The following is a 22094-nucleotide window of genomic DNA, read 5'->3' as shown; positions in this document are numbered from 1 at the left end:
GAACATGTAAATGTGTAAACGTGTAAACATGAAGGTGTAAACGTGTGAATGTGAACATGTAAACCTGTAAACATGTAAACGTGTAAACATGTGAACGTGAACGTATGAACGTGTGAACATGAACGTGTAAACGTGAACGTGTGAACGTGAACGTATGAACGTGTAAACGTGAACATGCAAACGTGTGAACGTGTAAATGTGAACGTGTGAACATATGAACGTGAACATATGAATGTGTAAACGTGAAGGTGTAAACGAGTGAATGTGTGAACATAAATGTATGAATGTGTAGATGTGAACATGTGAACATGAACGTATGAATATGTAAACGTGAATGGGTAAACGTGAACATGTGAACGTTTAAATGTGAACGTGTGAACTTGTAAATATGAACATGTGAACATGAACGTATGAATGTGTAAACATGAACGTGTGAACGTGTAAATATGAGCGTGTGAACATGAACGTGGGAATGTGTAAAGGTGTAAACGTGTTAACATGTTCACTGTAGTGAACGTGAACGTATGAACGTGTGAATGTGTAAACGTGTGAACGTGAACGTGTGAATGTGAAGGTGTAAATGTGAACGTGTGAATGTGTAAACGTGTGGACGTGAATGTGTGAACGTGAACGTGTAAATGTGAGTGTGTGAACATATAAATGTGTAAATATGAGCGTGTGAACGTGTAAAGGTGTAAACATGTTCACTGTAGTGAACGTGAACGTATGAACGTGTGAATGTGTAAACGTGTGAACATGAACGTGTAAATGTGAGTGTGTGAACATATAAACGTGTAAAGGTGTAAAGATGTAAACATGTTCACTATAGTGTAGTTTGGTTCCGTCTGTTTAACCTGTAAAACATCTACTGAAGATAAAACATTTATATATAAATATTAAATATGATTCATTTAAACCAGTAAACCAGTAAACATCATCACTGGTTTTTATAGTAGTGCATGTGTGTGTGATGTGAAGGTGAATCAGACAAACGTCATGTTCAGCCTGTTTTAGCTCCTGTGTTGGTTTTGAGGCTCATTTCCTGTCTGATGATGATGATGATGATGATGATGATGATGTTCACCAACAACATTCAGTGTGAACAAACATTTTCTACAACAGTTAATGAGATGAAACTTGTTTCTGAATAATCATTAATAAAGTAGCAGTAGTGAACATGAGGTTGAACCAGCTTCACCTTTAACTCCCTTCATTAAAACCATCTGACAGATTCATATAAAACATTCTGAATGTAAAAACAATCAAAGACACATCTGAACTTTTATAACTGAATTTTAATTTAAATGCACGTTAGCCCAGGTTCCTCTGATATAAAAAAGCTGAGTGACGACAGAGAAATGCTGCCCAGCAACATTCAGACCGAAGCAAAAAAAACAACATGACAAACATCTGAAGAAATCAGCTGATTTTACAGAAACATCACGACAACAATCAAACGTTTCCAAGAGACCAGAATATTCCAACGTTCCTCAGACACACGGTGCTCCGACATGCAAAGACTCTACAAACATGCTGCTGCTGCTCGGAATAAAGTGTAGAAAAACCAACCATAGAAAAGTGAAAAAGATGAAGGCTGCTCCGCTCAGCCGGCCAGCAGCAACGTTCCCACAACGTTACCACAACGTTCCCACAACGTTACCACAACGTTCCCACAACGTTACGTCACGTTTCAGACCCAGAAAACAACAAATATCACATAAATATTCTTTATATTATTTAAACATTTGAACAGAATCAGAACATTAAACTGACTAAACATCAGAGTTTTATTCTTTTCCACATTTGTTAAAACACATTTATCATCGATATCAGTAAGATATGGATCGATCGGATCGATCATCTTATTTTTGGGGGGAAATAACTTCAGATATTGATCGTGTGTCTGAAAATTTAACTGCTGACATTAAAACTATTTAAACGATGTTTAATTAACAAAAAAAAAATCACATTTTCTGAAGAATTTTCTGCAGTTTTATGTTTCAAATCTAACAGTCTGATATTAAACATGTTCCTGAAGCTTCCTCCTCTTCCTCCTCTTCATCAGTCCTGAGCTTCTCTACTAACTGAGGCCTCCAGCAGCTCAGGTGACCAAACTTTAAGCTCTGTGATTGGTTCACAGACGTAGCTCCTCCCACCTCGCCACTCTATACAGGATATCATATCAATATCAATCATAAGGAGAGAACAGTTGTGGGAACGTTTGGGGAACGTTGAGGGAACGTTGAGCTGAGCGGCTCAGGAGGAGCAGCTCTCTGACTCAGACAACAACGTTCCTGGAAGAACAAATCCAGGAAAACACTCCACACACCTGCACAAAGTCCAGTAATTATAAAGTCTGACAGCCGTGGCTCCGCCCCCCCCCCTCTCGGTGGCGTGCTGACGGGGGGGGGGGGGGGGGGGGGGGGGCGGGGCCACAGCTGGGGACCTGAGTCGGGCGGGTCAATAACAGATCAATAACTGATCAATCATCTGGTTCATCTTTTTGTTTAAAGATTTAATCGCCAATTAAAAGTCGTCACGACGTCGTCGCTGCAGGACGAATCCACCGAGGAAACAAACAATCTGAGTGACTGTAAAAACAACAACAACAACACAATTCATGTATAAACACATGAAGACTCGTCAGCCAATCACACACCAGGATCTGGTGAGATCACTTCCTGCTTCATGTCCTGTTTCTGTGAGATATGATAATAAATATGAAGGTTGGAGACTGATGTTTAAATGTTTGTTCTCTGTCAGCTGTTGCTGTGATTGTTGTTGTTGTTGTTTGTCAGGATGTTTTGTTTCCTGGATGTTGGCGTCGTCGTCCTCGTCGTCTCTGCAGTGACGCTTCTGCTGTGATCAGCTGACCAGGCTCCGCCTCTCTGACTCTTGTCTGGACACAAACATCAACAAACGAGTGAAAACACCCGTTAAAAGGACAATTCTGACTGTTTCTGCGTCTAAACCTCGTTAAGATGTTTCTCCCGGTTCTTCATTTAAATAACGTCAACGATGGAAAAGACTCAGAATCGTCCTTTAAGCATCAATATGTAGTGACGTACTTACATCATATCTCATCAAAACTTTGTAGAATAACAGAAGAAAATAAACATCCTAAAAAAAGGGGAATTTCACAATTTTACATCTTCATCCCGCGGCGGCGGCGGAGCGTCGAAGGCGTCCGCGTCCGACCCGACGGACTGACAGGAAGTGTTTGTGGCTCCTACAGACGTCTGCTGGTCAGTGTCTCAGTTTGTAGGAACTCACATCTCCAATCAATCAATCAATCAATAAACACGTGACCAGTCAGTCCTTCTGGCTTCTCATAGGATCAGAGTTCACCGTCCGTCACACGTCACCGTCCTGAAACATTTTCTGAATGAGACTCGATTTATAACTTCAGCTGGTTTTTATCTAAAAATTTATGTTTTAAACATTTTTTAAAAAAATCACAGGAAGCAGATTTATGATCTGTGTGAAAACTTCTCATGTTTGTATTTTGTTTCTCCGGAGCTGGAAAAGGAAATTAAACGTTTCCAGGAGGATTGTGGGAATCCTGATGGACATTTTGGCAGCTGGGGGGGGAGGGGGGGGGGGGGGGGGGTCGGGGGTCAAAGGTCATTCAGGATTAAATATGACAGAAGAACTGAAGAAGCAGTGAAGAAGAAAAAGTGATGTCATGTTTCCAAAGTGAAAAAGTTTCCAGAAAACCTGCAGCAGGTGAACGCTCCTCGGATCAAACGTCCCTGTGGCTCCGCCCCCCCCTCACTGCCCGTTGGCGGGGGCGTTGTTGGGGGCGGGGCTGGCGCCCTCGGCGCCGGCGGGCGGCTGGACGTTGTCGGCCAGGTTGTGAGCGTGCTCCAGGAAGAGGTCTTTGAGCACGCTCAGCTCTTTGCTCAGCAGTTTGATTTTGGCCTCCAGCCGCTCGTTCTCCTCCTTCAGCTCGTTGACGCGCTGCTGCGTGTCCATCGCCTTCTGCTTGCTGCGCATGCGGCTCTTCTTCACCGCCAGGTTGTTGCGCTCGCGGCGCTGGCGGTACTCTTCGCTGTCCTTGTCTGCAAGGGGCTTCTTCATCTTGCTGGGGGGGAGGGCCTTGCCGCCGGCGGCTGAAGGGTTGGCGGGGACGAGCTGGGGAACCTGCTGCAGTCCGGCGACCGCCGTCGGCAGAGACGAGGACGAGGCGGCGTGGGCCTGACTCTGGATGACGCTCACGCCGTTGTGGTCAGATGTGGTTAGTTTCGGCTGCGACGGCCGGCTCATTTGGATGTGCTGCCTGCAGCTGCTGATCTCTGAGTCTCCTCAGGCGTACAGATGAAACAGGAAGCAGAAGATCAACTGAGCGGAGCCTGAAGACGAGAAGGAACATTTGAGTTTACTGTCAGGAACAGATGAAAGACGCACCGACGTACCGCTGTTTCAATCATCCTGTCAGGTCTGACTTCAACTTTAACAAACAAATCAATACACAGACATACATTTACTGAACTGTTATTTATTAAAATGATACCTGATGCAGCTGTTTGAGTCAGTATCTGATTGTTCTATAATCAGAGTGTGATATTAATAAAGCTACAGACTCTCAGACCCAAATATTGTGGAATTTTGGAATAACGTTAAAAGGAAACTGATGGTGCGTTCAGATCCAACATTACAGTCAGACATCTGTATTTCACCATCAGATGATGCAGTAAAGTCTGCTGGTTATGACTGGTGATAAACCTCCTCATGTTTCCATCATATCATACACTCATACATCACATCATACACTCATACATCACATCATACACTCATACATCACATCATACACTCATACATCATATCATACACTCATACATCATATCATACACTCATACATCACATCATACACTCACACATCACATCATACACTCATACATCACATCATACACTCATACATCACATCATACACTCATACATCACATCATACACTCACACATCACATCATACACTCATACATCACATCATACACTCATACATCATATCATACACTCATACATCACATCATACACTCACACATCACATCATACACTCATACATCACATCATACACTCATACATCATATCATACACTCATACATCACATCATACACTCACACATCACATCATACACTCATACATCATATCATACAGAATAAAACCAGTCTGGACCAGTTCCTGCAAACCTGACAGCAGGTTTTAATCAGTTGAAGATACAAACAAGATGCGTTCATACGTCTGACAAGTGTCAGACGTATGAACGCATCAATATTGAACTGTGACTATTTATAACATGTGTATGTATGAAATCTATTTTCCTGTCATTGCAGTTTAATGTTTAGATCACTGACTTGTTATTTTTCATTATTTTGTTATATTTTCTCAGAACATTTTGCGTGGTTTATATTTTTAGGATTCTGATTCTGCTGCACATGAAAAAGGTTTTTCTATCAAACATTGTGCAGCGTTTCCACGCAGCTATGCTAGCTAGTAGCTAACTAGCTTATGGCTAACTAGCCTGTGCTTTCAAGTGGTTTGCGGCTGTTGTCCGCTTGTAAACACCGTCAGCCAAATCACACACAGACAGGTGTTTCACTGTTTTACGGGACTGTTTCTCTTCACACTCACTTCCTGTCTTAAGTCCGTCTGTGGCAGCCTGAGGCTGCTGATTGGATAGTTTTCCTTGCACAAATCCTGTAAGAGATGTTCAGGGTTACACAGCAGGAATGACTTGGTCTGTTAAAGAACCCTCTACCTCAGTCAGCCTGTTGTTATTTTTGTTTACATTTTATTGTTATTTACACAGCTGTGTGTTTTGTTTAGCAGGAGAGAAGCTGTAACTGCCCCCCCCCCCCCCCCCCTCTCTCTGATGTGATAGTAACAACTCGACTGTTTTTTACGTTGTTCCCTGTAAGCGGGAATGTAATACTATGCACTTGTGCCTGAGCCGGTTTCCATGGGAACGCAGCTGTCCATCGTTCTGTGGAGGCTTTCATCATACGGAAGTAGGTGTGGTTTCAATTAAACTGGGTTGAAAACATAGATGTTCTCCCCCCCTCCCCCACCACCTCTTCCTCCTGTCTCTGAGAGCAGCAGCAGACATCTGACGCGATAATTGGTCGGATTATTATTCTGCACGGCCAATTAGCAGCGCTGCTGTGATTGGTCGGCGCGTTGCCATGCAGCCAGTCAGCTGTGCGCAGGGAAAAGCGCTCCGGGTGAAACCAGCAGCTCCGGCTGTTGCCTGCTGTTGCATCATCATCGGCTGCCTTTGTGCCGACAGAGGGAAACTCCGGAGTCATGCGGGGCTGATCACTAATCTCAGGTTTTAGGTGACTTAAAAAAAGGTTTGACCGAAATAAAAACACCGACACGGCGGATAAATCCAGACAGGTCGCTTCAAGTCGGTGAATTTTGAATTTCGAAGCACTTTTAACAACTTTTTCTTCCCTCGAAGCCGCTAACAGATGGTTCACTACCTTTTGACTTCACAAGAAGCTTCTACACTTTACATTTACACGCTGACATGTGTTCAATCCGGATGTAAAGACAAACGAAGCCACATTTTCACTTTTCCTCTGACAACCCGTTCAACCGGGCAGCTAGCCAGCTAGCCTCAGTTAGCCTCTCATGCTAACGGGCTCTAACCTCACTGTTCGCGCTTCTTCTCCGACAAACAAAGAGTTTAAAACACAGTTTACCTTCACGGGGCGGCGGTGGGCTCAACCATCCGTCAAAGTCGGAAAAGTTTGGGTAGAAAGTTGGAGTTTCGTCCCGTCTGTGTGAGCTGTGAGTGTTTTTGTTTGGAACATGGAGAGGAGCCGATTGCGAAATCGCTTTTACCATGTACGGCAATGATCCAGGATCAGCCAATCAGAGGCGAGGAGAGGGCTGCGAAGCGAGTAGTGGACCAATCACAGTTGCGTGTGCGGCAGAGTGATGCAATACACAGGATGATTGACATGTCATTCGACCAATCGGAAAGCGCTATTTTCTGTTGGTTTTGTTTATGTAATATGAGGTTGGTCAAATGAGTTCAAACATGCATGACTTCATCTCTGAAAGGCGAGATTTAACAACACTGAAACTACTAATAATACTTATTATACCTGCACTAGTTCTACTAACAATAATACTACAGTTAACCTGTACTATCTCATCTTTTAGTACAAAGAATCCACCTTCAAAATACTGTAAAATAAAGAGAAAACAGCCTATAAACACGTACAGGTGACATGTTACAGCGTCATTACATAAAGGAGAAAAACAAGGACAGTTACTGTATACATGTACTCTTATCATAAACAGCTAAAAAAATGATAATGAAATTCATATTTTAATATGTATAAATTAAACAAAATATGTTTATAGTTAAATAATAAGACAAGAAAAATGTAATTAATGATTATTTTAATTGATTATAATTGTAAGTTATTTGCTTCATTCACTGATTAATCATTTGTTCAATAAAACTTGAGTAAAAGGGGAAAAAGACGATGTCTTCACATGTCTTGTTAAGATATTTAGTTATTGTTATATTCAGTTTACTGTCATAGAGACTAAAAAAAGCAGGAAATATTCACATAGAAGAAAAGACGACATAAAGAGATTCATCTGTTATCAAAATAGCTGGTGATTAATTTTCTGTCTCTCAATTAATCAATTAATAGTTGCAGCTCTAAAAATGTGCTAAAACATTAAAATATAAATGTGAGAACTGAAGAGACTTGAAGTGATTTTGTTTCTGTCGTTAATTAAATGTCAGTTTTATGTTTCTGTAACGTTCTGCTGACAACAACAACAGTGTCTGTATTTATCAAACTGCTAAAAGTCAAATTTGGGACGTCAGTGAAAAATAAAAATTCTTCATTTTTATTCACAAACTTGAGAATAAAAACAATGAATCAGTTGGTTTTGAGGGTAAAAGTTAAATGTGTTTTCAGCAGATCTATTGATCAGGATCAATAACATGTTACTGAAGCAGCATCAGAGCTGTGTAGCTGATTAAACCACTTAGCTGTTCAAAAGAAAAGAAATCAGAAACTATTCTGATAATCGATTAAACCTGATAGTCAGTTGCTGTGACAGTAGAATCTGTAGAATCTGCAGATTAGTCGACTGAATAAACTGTCAGGATTTCTTTTAAAGAATCAATAATCTGTTTGATGGAGGGTGGATCCATATCTGTGATTGGTTGTTGCTTCATGTGATCAGTTGACAGTTTTTACTTGTTGTTTAATTTGTCGATTTCTACAGAAAGTCCCTCGAGCAAACACAGGTGCTTCCCTCTTCTTACCCTCCACAGACTGTAAAAAACATCTATTTATCTATTTAAAGTGCACAATTCCTGAATGAATACAATAAAAGTACTTTTAAACAAGAAAATAAATGACATGACTCTCTTTTAGCTGTTTTTACTCTCTACCAACTCCTGAGGGAAATATCTGGCTCTTTAGCTGCTAAATGCTCCACTATGTTCACCAGCTAGTCTGCAGCTAACTGTGTCTGTTAGCAGGTAGTGTTCAGCGGCTTTTCACAGCTTTCTCTCTGAAAACGACGCTATGAGACGCTGAGAGTGAACCAGAACAGTAAAGTTGCAGCCGGACAGATAAACAATGAGCTGAAACTCACTATAAAGCTCCGTAAAGCCGAGAGGAGCTGCAGAGTCTCTGTAGGTTCATCAATACGAGCCACAACCAACACTGTTACTGTATAGATCAGACTGTGGAGGAGAGAAATATGTGTTATAACAGTTTCAACAGGTCTAAAACCCAGAATCCACATGAATCAGTCTGTTGTGAGTTGATGGTGTTCAGACTAGAAAGACGTCGAGCTGAACATCATTTAAAGTTTTAACGGTGAACGATGGCGAAACTTTAACTTGCGATGTCATTCTGAAGTTGCACTTTGATTGCATCATTTCCTGTTATTGTATGAAATTTTTTAATTGTAGCTGAACAGTAAACTATGAAGATCAGTGCAAACAGGAAGCTCTGTTAGCCTTTACTGTGGCTCACGCTAAACAGTTTAGGTTAGCGTGTTAGCATGCTAACAGTTAGCACTAAACACAAAGTACAGCTGAGGCTGATGGGAACGAGAGCTGCAATAATTTGTAGTTCGACAGAAAATGAATCTATTAATGGTTTTAGTCATTTTTTGCTGAATATTTGCTGGTTGCAGCTTCTCAACTGTGATGATTTGAAGCTTTTCTGCGTCGTATGTGACAGTAAACTGAACATCTGAGTTTTAGACTGTCGGACAAAACAAACGCAATAAAGACGTTTGAAGACGTCACTTTACAGACGTTATAACAGCATCGACAAAATGATTCATGGAGAAAAGAACCATCAGCTGCAGCCCTGATGGGAAAGTCTTCAGTTTGCAGGTATAAACTAAATATTGGACAAAATGATGATGGTGCTACATGAGTCAAAGTTATTATGAACGATCCTCATCGATGCATCTGATGGTCGTTGAGATATTTCAGTGTGAACGGTGCAGCTGATGTTACGTTTCATCAGTGCTTATTAATGATCCTGTTAAAACACAAAGTGATCGGCATGAACTGAAGCTGATGCAGAATCAATACACTGCTGCCATGTGATCAGTATGAACAACACCGCACCAGTCAGAGAGGTCAAAGGTCAACTCGCTCCACACGCCCTGGTCTGAGTCAAATATTAAACTTCACCATAAAGAGGAGAAACGTTTCCAAAGGTTTACTCAGCGGATGTTTTAGTTTCCTGCAGCGTGTTTGGAGACGTCAGACTGTTGATTTTACATTAAAGCACATTTTTAATATCCAGTATGAACTGGAGGATTACAGATACCTGACTGCTGGTTTAACACACTGGGAACACTGGGAACTCGTCCTTTAAGTCCAATATCAAACACAAAAAGCAAAAATAAATAAATAAAATGAATAAATAAACAAAATAACTAAGGTTCTTACATAATTTATAAAACCTGAGCAGTTTGTTTCGAGGCTTCATCAGATTATATTATTACATTAAACAACAGAAAGACTTTTATCAGTGTTTTGATGTTTTTAAAGTTCTCAGTGACAGTAAACAGAACATCTTTGGGTTTTTGGATCATTGATCAGAATAAAAAGATATTTGTGATTAATTTATGAATTACAGACAAATAAAAACATGTTAAAACACTAAAAATCCAAAAAATGACGTCACAACAAATGAAGTAAAAAATAAACAAACACATCAAAACTGAATTTGAAATCTCATGATGATCATTTTTCATCATTTATAGATCAAACCACTAATCAGTAATCAATAAGCAGATAAAGGGATCTTCCACAGTTATCAGCCTCAGCGTGTCTGTCAGCGTCTCCGCCGTCAGAGGGCGCTGCAGTCCAGGTTCTGGCTCTGCAGTCAGACCCGGTTTATCCTGAATAACCTCTGTTCCCCCTGCAGGGACCCCCCCTCCCTCCTTCACCCTCCACCCCTCCCTCCCTCCCTCCTCCCCCACCACCACCACCACCACACCCTCCACCCTCTGCGCCCCCCCTCCCCTCCTCCGCCCCCCCATCTGCCCAGATCTGCTGCTCGGAGGGAAGTTTTTACTCCTGCTTTCTGATCTCTGAGCCTCCACATCACATGAAATATAACAAATAAGACATTTTATATGTTATATTTGATAAATATCACTATTAACTGAAAACTAAAAGTTTATTTTCTTCACTTTTAACAAGATATGAAAAAATAATATACATAACAATTCATAACGTCTTTATTATCTTATTCATTGTATTAACAATAGTGTCTCAATTTAACTTCATTAAACATGTTTTTAAAGTTTTGCTGCATAAACGTTTATTATTATTACTATGATTATTATTATTACGCCATTGATGATCTGTATTGATTATAGGATATTTATTGGTGTATTTTCAGCTCATTAAAGGCTCAAACATGATGAGAGACGCGTGATATGAACTTATTGTTACAGCTGTCAGCGCTGCTCTTTGTTTGGAGATTCATAAGTTCAAGAAGAGGAGTCATAAATTTAATAACCTGTATTTTATCATGCGTGCAGACTGTGATATGAGCCGCTCCCTGCAGCCATCACAGCTCACTGCCTTCACACTAAACACGTGTTAGAGGAAACACGGCGGGATGTATAGAAGCTGTAGATGTCTGTAAAACATCTACAGCTTTACTTTGACATGATGTCACGAAGCTCATGAACTTCTGCTGCTAGAAGACTTTTGTTGATCTTGTTTAATATGAAAATAGTTGTGAGTGAGTTTGGTGACAAAGATTCCTGCAGTGAGACATGAACACGGAGGATAATTAATGTTTTATTTGAGTTTTTTCCTCCGAGAAACGTTTCTGTACAGTGACAGCGGGTTAAATCCAGGACTGTAGTGTGTGTGTGTGTGTGTGTGTGTGTGTGTGTGTGTGTGTGTGTGTGTGTGTGTGTGTGAGTGTGCGTGTGTGCGTGTGTGTGTGTGTGTTCCCGCCCACTCCCTCCTGCTATATAACCGCAGTTTGACAGCTCAGAGTTTACTGAGCAGAGGAATCAGAGCGACGTCCTGCTGCTTCTCTCCTGCTGGATCAGAAATAAAAAGCCTGTAACTCTCCTCGCGCCCCTGCAGCCTTCCGCGCATGTCTGCAGCTGTCTGACCCCCCTCTCACCTGAGGACCTGACAGCGGACCTAACTTTCCCCAAACTGGATTCCCGGAGCTCCTCGCCATGCATGCCCGGGTTTAGATTCTCCATGGAGCTCTCTAACCTGTACGAGGTCGCGCCCCGGCCACTAATGAGCAGCCTGCCCCACAGCCAGCAGCCCTCCTCCGGCTACAGAGACCCGGCAGAGCTCGGCGGTGAGATCGGAGACAACGAGACCTCCATCGACCTGAGCGCCTACATCGACCCGTCGGCCTTCAACGACGACTTCCTGGCCGACCTGTTCCACCACAGCTCCCGCCAGGACAAGCTGAAGATGATGAGCGGAGAGTACGACCCGGTGCCGTGCGGCCCGGGGCCCCAGCAGCTCTACATGTCCAACTACATGGAGTCCAAGCTGGAGCCGCTGTACGAGCACAACCCGCCGCGGATCCGACCGGTGGCCATCAAGCAGGAGCCCCGGGACGAGGAGGACCTGAGCCCGGCCATGCCCCCCAACTACCACCACCCGCACCCGCAGCAGTACTCCCAGCATCCCCAGCAGCAGCAGCCGCAGATGCCGCATCTCCAGTACCAGATCGCGCACTGCGCGCAGACCACCATGCACCTCCAGCCGGGCCACCCGACGCCCCCGCCCACCCCGGTGCCGAGCCCGCACCAGCACCAGCACCACCACCAGCACCCCCACCAGCACCAGCAGGGCGGCCTGAAGCTGCTGGAGCAGCGGGGAGGCGGGAAGCCCAAGAAGCACGTCGACAAGAGCAGCCCGGAGTACCGGCTGCGGCGCGAGCGCAACAACGTGGCCGTGCGCAAGAGCAGGGACAAGGCCAAGATGCGCAACATGGAGACGCAGCAGAAGGTGGTGGAGCTGACCAACGACAACGACAGACTGAGGCGGAGAGTGGAGCACCTGACCCGAGAGCTGGACACGTTACGGGGCATCTTCAGGCAGCTGCCGGACGGATCCTTCAAACCGCTGGGCAGCTGAGAGACTACTGCACCGGACTGGGACCGGACTGGAACCAGACTGGAACCGGACTGGGACACTGCTGGATTTACTCACTAACGGTTCCACATCTCTTCATGTGTGTGCGGACGGACTGAGAGCTGTGAGGAGACTGAGGCAGCTGAGGTGTTCACTGCAAAAATATCCGTCTTAACTAAGAATTTAGTCTTTAACTGAGTCCCGAAACTTGAATTTCTCTCAAGTGAAAAGTGAAAAGATCCGCAAAGTTTCTCGAGAAAAAGACGAATAAAAACCAATCAGACTTTTTTTTTATTCAGTCTTCAAGATGAGAAAACTTTGCAGCCAAAGTGGTGAGAAAATGTCTCTTGTTTCTAGAAACAAGCGGTTGTAGAAAATCCTTTAGACGAGTTAATTTTCTTGGAAACAGGTGAACTCATCTGACCAATCAGCTCACCGGGATCATTCTTCACTTGTGCACTCAGTAAAAGACAGATTCACTCGTTCAGACTGAGTCTTTTTGCAGTGTTCATGTGCCTTTATGAACTTTTTTTTTTTTGTGCAAAAGCCGATAAGCTCGTTCCCCCCTGCAGATCCACACAACAGAGGACTGGTTGTTTTTGTGCCTTACGTCGTACAGACTGTGTGCCCTGACACACTCTACTCACATATCAGTGCAGCTAAGGTAGGGCATGGTGGCCATGGTCCAAATCAGCCTGTTGTGCATGTTTTTCTTTAATTATTTTTCTGTTTGTTTTATACATCTCCATATCCTCCTGATGAACTAGAACGTGTCTTTATAGAGCTATGAAATGCAAAGTGCACACTGCTTGCATGTAGGCTAAACTGTATGTTCATGTATGTATTTGTATTTTCTTCCTGTAGAGACAGAGTCATGTTTGGATTTGTTGTTTAAATGAGGGCTGTTGGGGCCGCTCTGGTACGCGTCACAGGTTCGAGAACCGTCCGTAAGAGGACAAAAACTTAATATCCTGATAACAAGCATTATCTCCACACCAGTGATCACATGATAGAAGCTCGTGTTCCTCCCACTGACTCACATGATTTTTAAATGTTTGAAATCCTGCAATATTCAAAATAATAATAATAATAATATCTGTTCTTGAGTATCTCAATCTGCTGCAGATTTTGGTCAAACTGAACTATTTATTCACTGAGACACGACAACTGTGAACCACCATAATATCTCCCATGTTGCTGCTGTCAGGTGAAAACCTTGTATCTCCACTTTCAAACCTGTTTTTAAGGATTAAAAGCTCAAAACATTTTTGTAGACTCACAAAAAATCATCTCAAATGTTTGAATCCTGTTGTTTCATCCTCCTGAAACTGGCGGCTTTTCTCTCTTTAGTTCCTTAAAAGTTCTTGGAGATACAAAGTTTTCCACCTGATTGTAGCAGCATAATGTTATCTGTATGAATGATAATCATCATGTTTGAGTTATGGCCCAGCTCTGTGTCTGACGGTGTGATTTAAAGCCAAAGTCATAAATACAAACACACACACATGTAAACAGACTGGAATTGAAACTGTGGTACCTGCTTCATCATGTCACCGTCCACTGAAACCCACACATCTCCCGAACCTGCTGCAACACGTCTGTCTGAAGCTCAGAGATGACGGCGAGGAACGTTTTCTGGAAAAAAGTGTTTTTATGAGTTTTTATGAGCTTCTTTTCACGTCTTTGGAGGAAAACGGTGCAGACTCGTGAGAGAGACGTGTGGTTTTCAGAGGACGGCGGCGGCGGTGAAGCGGCTCTCTCTCTCTCGTATGCACTATTTGTCGTCAGATGAAGCACATTTGTCTTTGACATGTGGGTACTTTGATCCGAAAAGAAAAAGAAAAAAAAAGAGAACACGCCTCGCTCTACATACATGTATTTATCTGTAAATGATTCAGAAAACAAACAAACAAACAAAAACAAAATGTGAAAAGGGTTTCTATGCAACACGTCTCTTCCTCTTTTCCACTGTTGAATCATCACACACACACACACACACACACACACACACACACACACACACACACACACACTGAGTGCCTTCTGGTCCTCTGAGATGACCTTTGACCTCTTGCTGATCTGCTCCTTTTCGTCTGTTAAGACATTTTCAGAGACGATGATTTTGTGTCAGCGAGGAAAAAGGAAGCACTTTTTGTTTTTTTTGTTTTTACAAACTCTGACATTTTGTTTTAAAGTCCACATCCCAATTGTAAAATAAACATATATATATAAATATATATATATATATATATATATAAATAAATATATAAATGAAATACCAAAACATGAGAATTCTTATAATAAAAGAGCTTGTTTTTATCAGATTCTGTTTGCTGTTTGTTGATTTGTTTTCCAGCTGTTGACGTAATAAATGTTTTGTCTTGAAGCTGCGGCGTGCAGGCGGCTGATAGGTGGCGCTCACACGTCCGTCATCAGCTTCACTCTTCAACATTATAGGAATCTGCAGCTTTTAGATAAAAAAATGATGATTTTCTTGTGTTTGTCAGCTGATTGTCTCAGTATGAAGACACACACATGGTTCATATTTATATCACTGACTGTGACTTTAAACCTGCAGCAGCTGATGTTTAGTTTCCATCAGAAAACACAATTCTGACATATTATCATCTTTAAGTTGATATGTTGAACTTGTTACCTACAGAGCAACATTATCATTCATGTTTTTACTCTCTACCAACTCCTGAGGGAAATATCTGGCTCCACTATGTTCACCAGCTAGTCTACAGCTGACTGTGAGCAGGTAGTGACACTATGAGACGCTGAGAGTGAACCAGAACAGTAAAGTTGCAGCCGGACAGATAAACAATGAGCTGAAACTCACTATAAAGCTCCGTAAAGCCGAGAGGAGCTGCAGAGTCTCTGTAGCTTCATCACTACGAGCCAATAACACATCACACACTGACACATCAGACTGAGCAGGAGAGAAATATAGATTATTATAGAAATATGTGTTATAGACTAATTTATACTGACACCTGAACGTAACTCAGCCTGTTACAACAGAATCATTTATATTATAGATATAAATATATAACAGTGAACTGATACACGTGCTGCAACTACAAGGGAAGAAGAAGTGAAGTTTGGGAGTTAGACGATAATCTGGAAACTTAAAATGAATTTATACTGCAGCTATATTTTATATTTTATCATTACAGAATCAAATATAATCAGGATGAAATGAGCAGTTTATTTATTTCACCACAAACTACGGACCAACACCGGAGCTCCAGATGACATCACGAACAGGTCACTGCAGAGGCCGTTCATCAATAATCCAAATCAAACTTGAATCAGTTACAATCAAACAGCTGCTGATGCATCAGGAGGACGTGATGTACGCAGGAAACAAACAAAGTGTCTCACTTTTATTTAGATTTATGAATCAAATGCAAACAAAACAAAAGAAGAAATAAATGCTCCTGCTGCAGGTGCATGCTGGTCCGTCACCTGAAGCACCGCACAACAAAACACAATAAACAACCAGTAAACTGAAGTCAACACGATAAACAAGGAAATAATGAAATACAACTGAACTCTAGTCCAAATAAAGCAAATATGTACAGTTATCAATCAATATTACATTATCAATATAACAACAAACAAACTGATAAACATCTCTGACAGGCAGAGTTTCTTTTTATAGTTTTGCTGTTTATTTGTTCAGTAAAAAGTCTTTTTATGAACCAGCGTCTGTCTAACTGCCCAGAAGACTGATCTGATGTTTTCTGTTCACAGTGACGCCGACGTGACGTTCACTGACAAACTTTATGGAATCATTGATCGATACGATGAGCTGTGAGATCAGCAGGAGTTTTCTGATCACAGTCAGGTTGTTGTGCAGGATGAACGGCATCGTACCTCTGCTGTGTATCTGAGTCCTTCAACTGGAGCATGAAGAGGTTTTTGATGTGCAGGTGGAGACACGCTGTGGAAATGTTCATTAATCAGTTATTATCTGTATTCATTGTTCAAAGTGTTTGATTTTATCATTATTCCCTGCAGTCTTGATATCACGACTTCAGCTGGTTCAGTTTTGTGGTTCTTCTTCGTGTTTTTCGGATAGTTTTGTTCAAAACAGGCCTGTTTGGTGTTGTAGTGGCGTTTTACGTTCCCACTCTTCATTATGGCTGCTGTTTCATAGCCAATCAGACTCTGTGGTCTCGCCTCTGGCAAAATGAAGACATATTTCTCAGTCCAGTCATCCTTAAATACATGTTTTTCACTGTCAACCTTTCTCTCTGTTTTGTATTGGCGAGTTTTTTTTTCAAACTTCTGTTTATTTGGGTGTTTTGGTACATGTGTAAATACAATTACATATATTATATATGTATATGTTGTACATTTACTGGTGCAAAGGAAAGAGAAAAAACAAACAACAGACGAGACAAAAAAAGAACAACAGATATGATTCAGATATTACTGGAAACACTGGTGTGTTATCAGATACCAGTTATGAGTTTATCTTATTAAAATAATCTATGAAAAACCAAACTGAACATATGAACCTTTCCCCAGAGAACAACAACCAAAAATACCAAAACTGAGGCACAAGGAATCATTTCATGTGTGAGTAGTTATTAAACCACACTGTCATGAACATGTTGAGTTTAATATACCGTTCTCATTATAAGTAAAGTTAACTGGGGCGATTAGACCAGACCAGTATGTACTATGGCTACCAGTTAATATATTAATATATGTTCATCTACGTGTTCATATCTATGAGGTGATGTAATACTGATTTGTGGTTACGTTTTGTTTCTGCTCAGGATTAACTTGTTATTCAGTCTCTGCTGTGGTTTGTTTGTTCTGGTCTGAATCAGTGGATCAGTTATATTTAATATATTTAATATAATATAAATATAACAAAAACAACACAAAAGAGTTCCTGCACACAAATCTGAGTCTATGAGTCGTCTTCAGGTGAGCTGAACTATTCAGCCGTGAGCGAGATTCTTTCAGTTTCTTTTCACACAGAAAAAAATTCCAAGTGAAGTAAAAAGCATCACGAACAGCCAGGTGAGAACTTTCTCTCCTCTCATTGGTCAGAAGTCAGGGGCGGGAGTGAGAAAGTAAACACAGGAAGAAGGTCCTGCATACGCTCCCATCTGCCCAAATAGTCCAGGTCAGACCTTCATTCATTTTCCAGCTAGCAGCTAGCAGCTAGCAACTAGCAACCGCCAGCCAGCAACCAGAAGCTAGCAACCAGCAGCTAGCAACCAGAAGCTAGCAGCTAGCAGCTAGCAACCAGAAGCTAGCAACCAGCAGCTATCAGCTGGCAACCACAAGCTAGCAGCTAGCAACCAGCAGCTAGCAACCAGAAGCTAGCAGCTGGCAACCACAAGCTAGCAACCAGCAGCTATAAGCTAGCAACCAGAAGCTAGCAGCTAGCAACTAGCAACTAGCTAGGGCTGTTGCCTAGCTAGACCAGCAGAGGCCTGCTGGTCTGCAAACCAATAAAAAGAGAATAAAATTATTTTAACTCCTTCTCACTCAGAATGAGAAGCTCAGTATCGTCTATCTGCTACAAGTGAAATAAAAATCCAAGAAAGTCACACAAGCAGTAAAATGTTCAGGTATTACTGTCAAATAAAACTTTATCTTCAGTCGTTTAAAGAGATGTTTGTAGCTAACATTAGCATTTTAATATTAGCAAACTGTGTGACTGTTTTCAAATACAGTTTAAAAAAACATAAAAAAGATCGCTAACAGAAGTGATGCACCTCACGTCTGGGGACTCTCTCACATTGAAAGTTGTTGTTGGGCAGAGGGAGGTTGCATCACGTTCCCGCCACAAACAGACCGAAACCACTTCCTCTAAAGCATCTGTGTGGTTGTTTGGTCCGAGTACGATTTCTGAGTTCAGACTCATTAACGAACCGTCCCGTTCAACCAGACTGAACTACTGAGAGGAAAACAGCCTGAGTGTCTGAGAGCGCCGACCTCCAAAAATGAGGATCATACATGATGAACTGTTACCAAAACTTTGAACAAAACAGAAGAATCAACATCCCGAATAAGCAAAAACAGTTGATTCTTGAAACTAGTTGAATTAGAAACAAGTGAAACGTCTTCCACATCACACTGAGCCACCGGTTAAGACGCACATTTGTTTGCAGTGTTTTATTTCAGCAAAGGAATGTAGAAAACTGTCATAAAAAATAAGTAAAGAATTAGAAATGGTGATAGCAGCAGGATGGAGGACGGAAAGAAGGAAAAGCAGAATGTAAGGAGGAAGCAGGTTGATAGAAAGCGGCAGCTGGCAGAGAGTCTGCCTGGAGACTGATGATGACTTCCAGATGTTGCTGACGGTGTCACTGACTGACTGAAATATGACTGATTCTACATGAAATATGTGCCTGTAAACATTCAAGATGTGAACGCATCATCACAACAATATAATATCAGCTACAGGAATGTTGACGAGGTGGAACCAACTTGACCTGAAGAAGGTCAAGTTGGTTCAAACATAAAAATATTCAGCCTGTGATTTATTCTTTAACGTCTTAATGTTAAAACTGTTCAACATTTCAATAATTTATCTTGTTTTCCGTCTTCTCCAGAGTCACATGTTCAGATGAAGACATCAGATTCATCTCTGTGCTTCCTGTATAGCGATATGTCCAGGATATGATTAGCCTAGCTTAGCATAAAGACTGGAAGCAGAGGGAAACTGCTAGCCTAGCTTCATCAAAACAGAAAAAAACACACCCTCAAAAACTCAAAGTCTGTCTGATGGACATGTTAAATGTTTATTGAGGAAGTAGAAATAGAAATGTAAAAAGGAGACGTTGTGGCTTTAGCAGCGGTTAGCACTGTTAACAACCAACCAACCAATAATCACACGTCCCCCGCCCTGAGGTACTGGTTCTGTGCACAACGGTCCTGATAACCTCAAAGATTATATATCATGCTTTTAGTGATTTTCTGTTATTTATATCCTGTCCTGATGTCGGATGTTAAACATGGTGAAAGTTCCAAAACATGAGGTGAACGTACATAGAAACGCTGCCTGCAAGTCAAAACTCAGGGCTTCAACCTGCTCTGAACGCTTCGTTTGAGACGTTTTTTTTCTAATTTGCTAACGAGCTGACATCGAGTCATTGCACATGCTCATAAACAGCCATCTGTTCTGTAGCCTTGGTTGCTAAGGTGGTTGCTAAGGTGGTTGCTAAGGTGGTTGCTAAGGTGTTTCCATGTGTTGTTCAGCTCCAACATGTACGGATGGATGTGAGAAGTTGACATTTGGAGTAAAGAAGGAGAAAAAGAAGTGAAATCCTGCTACTATAGTTTGTTTACGTAGCCTCCGGAGCCGGAGGAAGCTTCCTGAAAGCTGACCAATCAGAGCAGAGCGGGCTCATCAGGAGGCGGGGCCTTAAAGAGACAGGAGCTAAAACGGCCTGTTTCAGACAGAGGCTGAACTGAGGAGCTGCATAAAGGACCAGTAGAAGATCAATAAGGAGTTTTTAACTGGAAATCATGCAAAGATATTCCAGTAGAGCCCCAGAATATAAATATAGAGCTGGAAATATGCAGAATATTTGTTTTCTTTAATAAACTGATAACGTCACATTTTTTCATTGACCATGTCCACCTCCCTCCCTACACACTCTGATTATACTCGTTATCTGGGTGTGTGTATGTTTTATGGATAGTACATACTGTATGTACTGTATAGAAGTATCTGTGGATGTATATATTGTGTGTGTATGTGTTGTAGTCTGCAGTCTGAACTACCCACTACTATTAATCCACCCATAACGGATCAATAATTGGCTCCACATTGATGAACTACAACAGTAAAATGCTCTTCCATGTATTTGTTAGTGATAATAATGTAATAGATAACAGATAGATTACTTCTGATACTTTAAGTACATTTAGCTCTCAGTATTCCTACTTTTACCAAAATACAATCTTTCTTTCCCTCTTTCATCCCTTCTTCTTTACTTTCTTTTGTTCTTCTTGACTTTTATCTTTCTTTGTTCCTTTCTTTCAACTCTCCATCTCTCTTTCTTCTCTTGCTTTCCATCTATTCTGCTTTCTTTCCTTTGTTCTTCCATTTTTCTATCTTTTCCTTCCATCTCATTCTTTTTCTTTCTTTCCTCTGAGTCACTGAAAGAAAAGGAAACAGAACTGATGTTTTATCTCCTGGTTGTCATGTGTGAGTTTAACATCATCATCATCAGTCTCAGTGTCCAGCAGAGAAACGTCCTGTTGGTATTTTTTATTGTTTTTTATCTGTTATCTGTTAATTTCTGGTCGATTGCGGCTCTGTATCCGTGGTAGCCGAGCTGATAATCCACTGACACTGTTTCAACATGTTGTGGTTTTGGCTGGATGTCTCTCAGTGTGTGTAAAGACACACAGGTCTTTCATTTTGTTTTTTGGACCAGCGAGAGGATTTGAATGTCTGATGTTGGCCGCAGAGTCTTCCTGCGGATGGAAGACATTAGCCTGTTAGAGGCTGGAACTTCTTTCTCTGCTTTTTATTTCCATTTTATATCCAGAAATCCTCCACTGGCTGCCTCTCTCGCTGCCTCTCGGAGTCCAGGGCCCCTGTTGGCCGGACTTCAGTGTTAATAATCCTCTCACACGGTCGAGTGAGCTGAGTTTCATTTTCACCGCTGACAAATCGCTGTCATATTTAGGATGGAGTTTGGCCGCCGCTGAATGTTGAGGTTTGGAAGAAGCGGTCGGATCCTTTATTAAAGAGTAAATTCACATTAAATCCACTGTTAGTAAATTCACTGTCACTTTATCATACTGTCAGCTGATTCAGGTCTTCACCAGAGGAGATCCAGTCCTCCGTGGACTCCTCATGGAACAGATCGACTCATTTGATGGAAATTATGATTTGATTAAAACCCCGTCTCCATATTGAGACAGCTGTAACACCTGAACACCAGGTGTTGAGACTGAAAACCATCAGAACAGCTGAGAGTCATCAATAAATGCTGAGAAACAGACTAAACTAACTATAATGCATAAACTGTTGAACTGGAAATAATGAATATGTTGTAAAAGTGATGATTAACCATTGAAATAGTTAAAAGTTACAGACTAACAGTTGAAATAATGAAGTAAAAATGTTAAATTTTGCTGTTAGAATCATGAAAAACCTTCTGTAACGATATTCCTGTTTATCAGTTAATGGTGTTGAATAAGATCCAGTTTAAAAACCAGTTCAAACAAACACAGTTGGAACATAACGAGGTGTTGATCAGACTGTAATCTGTAATAATGGGCTTCATTAGTGAAAAACACCTACAGAATAAAATCCTTTTTTTTTTTTTTTAAAGTTCACAGATTGTTATCGTCTTATTCCCAAACTTCACATCTTGTTCCCTCGCAGCTACATGTGTGTCGGGGGGGTTCAGGAGACTCAGCCAGAGCCTGCAGGCTGTTCAGTCCTGGACCCAGAACAGTTCATGTGA

At 41.5% G+C, this 22094-nt stretch overlaps 4 protein-coding genes across 4 annotated transcripts in view; 2 read left to right on the top strand and 2 right to left on the bottom strand.

Moving 5' to 3' along the window:
• Positions 1 to 22094, top strand: part of LOC122986896 (NLR family CARD domain-containing protein 3-like) — a 1497050-nt gene that overhangs the window by 310109 nt on the left and 1164847 nt on the right. The window lies entirely within an intron of this gene.
• The window catches only part of LOC122986857 (NLR family CARD domain-containing protein 3-like), a 934102-nt gene that overhangs the window by 678196 nt on the left and 233812 nt on the right, over positions 1 to 22094 (bottom strand). The window lies entirely within an intron of this gene.
• cebpg (CCAAT enhancer binding protein gamma) lies at positions 1278 to 7291 on the bottom strand. Its single transcript, XM_044359467.1, has 2 exons — positions 6701 to 7291; positions 1278 to 4352 (listed from the first exon to the last, which is right to left on the bottom strand). Exon 2 carries the CDS (start codon positions 4264 to 4266, stop codon positions 3772 to 3774), a length of 495 nt encoding a protein of 164 aa, XP_044215402.1. The 5' UTR covers positions 4267 to 4352; positions 6701 to 7291; the 3' UTR covers positions 1278 to 3771.
• On the top strand, positions 11516 to 14547 carry cebpa (CCAAT enhancer binding protein alpha). Its single transcript, XM_044359238.1, has one exon. The coding sequence runs from the start codon at positions 11719 to 11721 to the stop codon at positions 12634 to 12636; it is 918 nt and encodes a 305-aa protein (XP_044215173.1). The 5' UTR covers positions 11516 to 11718; the 3' UTR covers positions 12637 to 14547.

Source organism: Thunnus albacares, chromosome 1 (genome assembly GCF_914725855.1).
Source record: "Thunnus albacares chromosome 1, fThuAlb1.1, whole genome shotgun sequence".
Taxonomy (NCBI): Eukaryota; Metazoa; Chordata; class Actinopteri; order Scombriformes; family Scombridae; genus Thunnus; species Thunnus albacares.
Note: the sequence above shows the minus strand (reverse complement) of the source record. Positions and strands in the feature narration are given on the sequence as shown.

What these genes read in the sequence shown, in the direction of transcription:
- cebpa (XM_044359238.1), top strand. Translation starts at nt 11,719, where the DNA reads ATGCCCGGGTTTAGATTCTCCATGGAGCTCTCTAACCTGTACGAGGTC.
- cebpg (XM_044359467.1), bottom strand. Translation starts at nt 4,266, where the DNA reads ATGAGCCGGCCGTCGCAGCCGAAACTAACCACATCTGACCACAACGGC.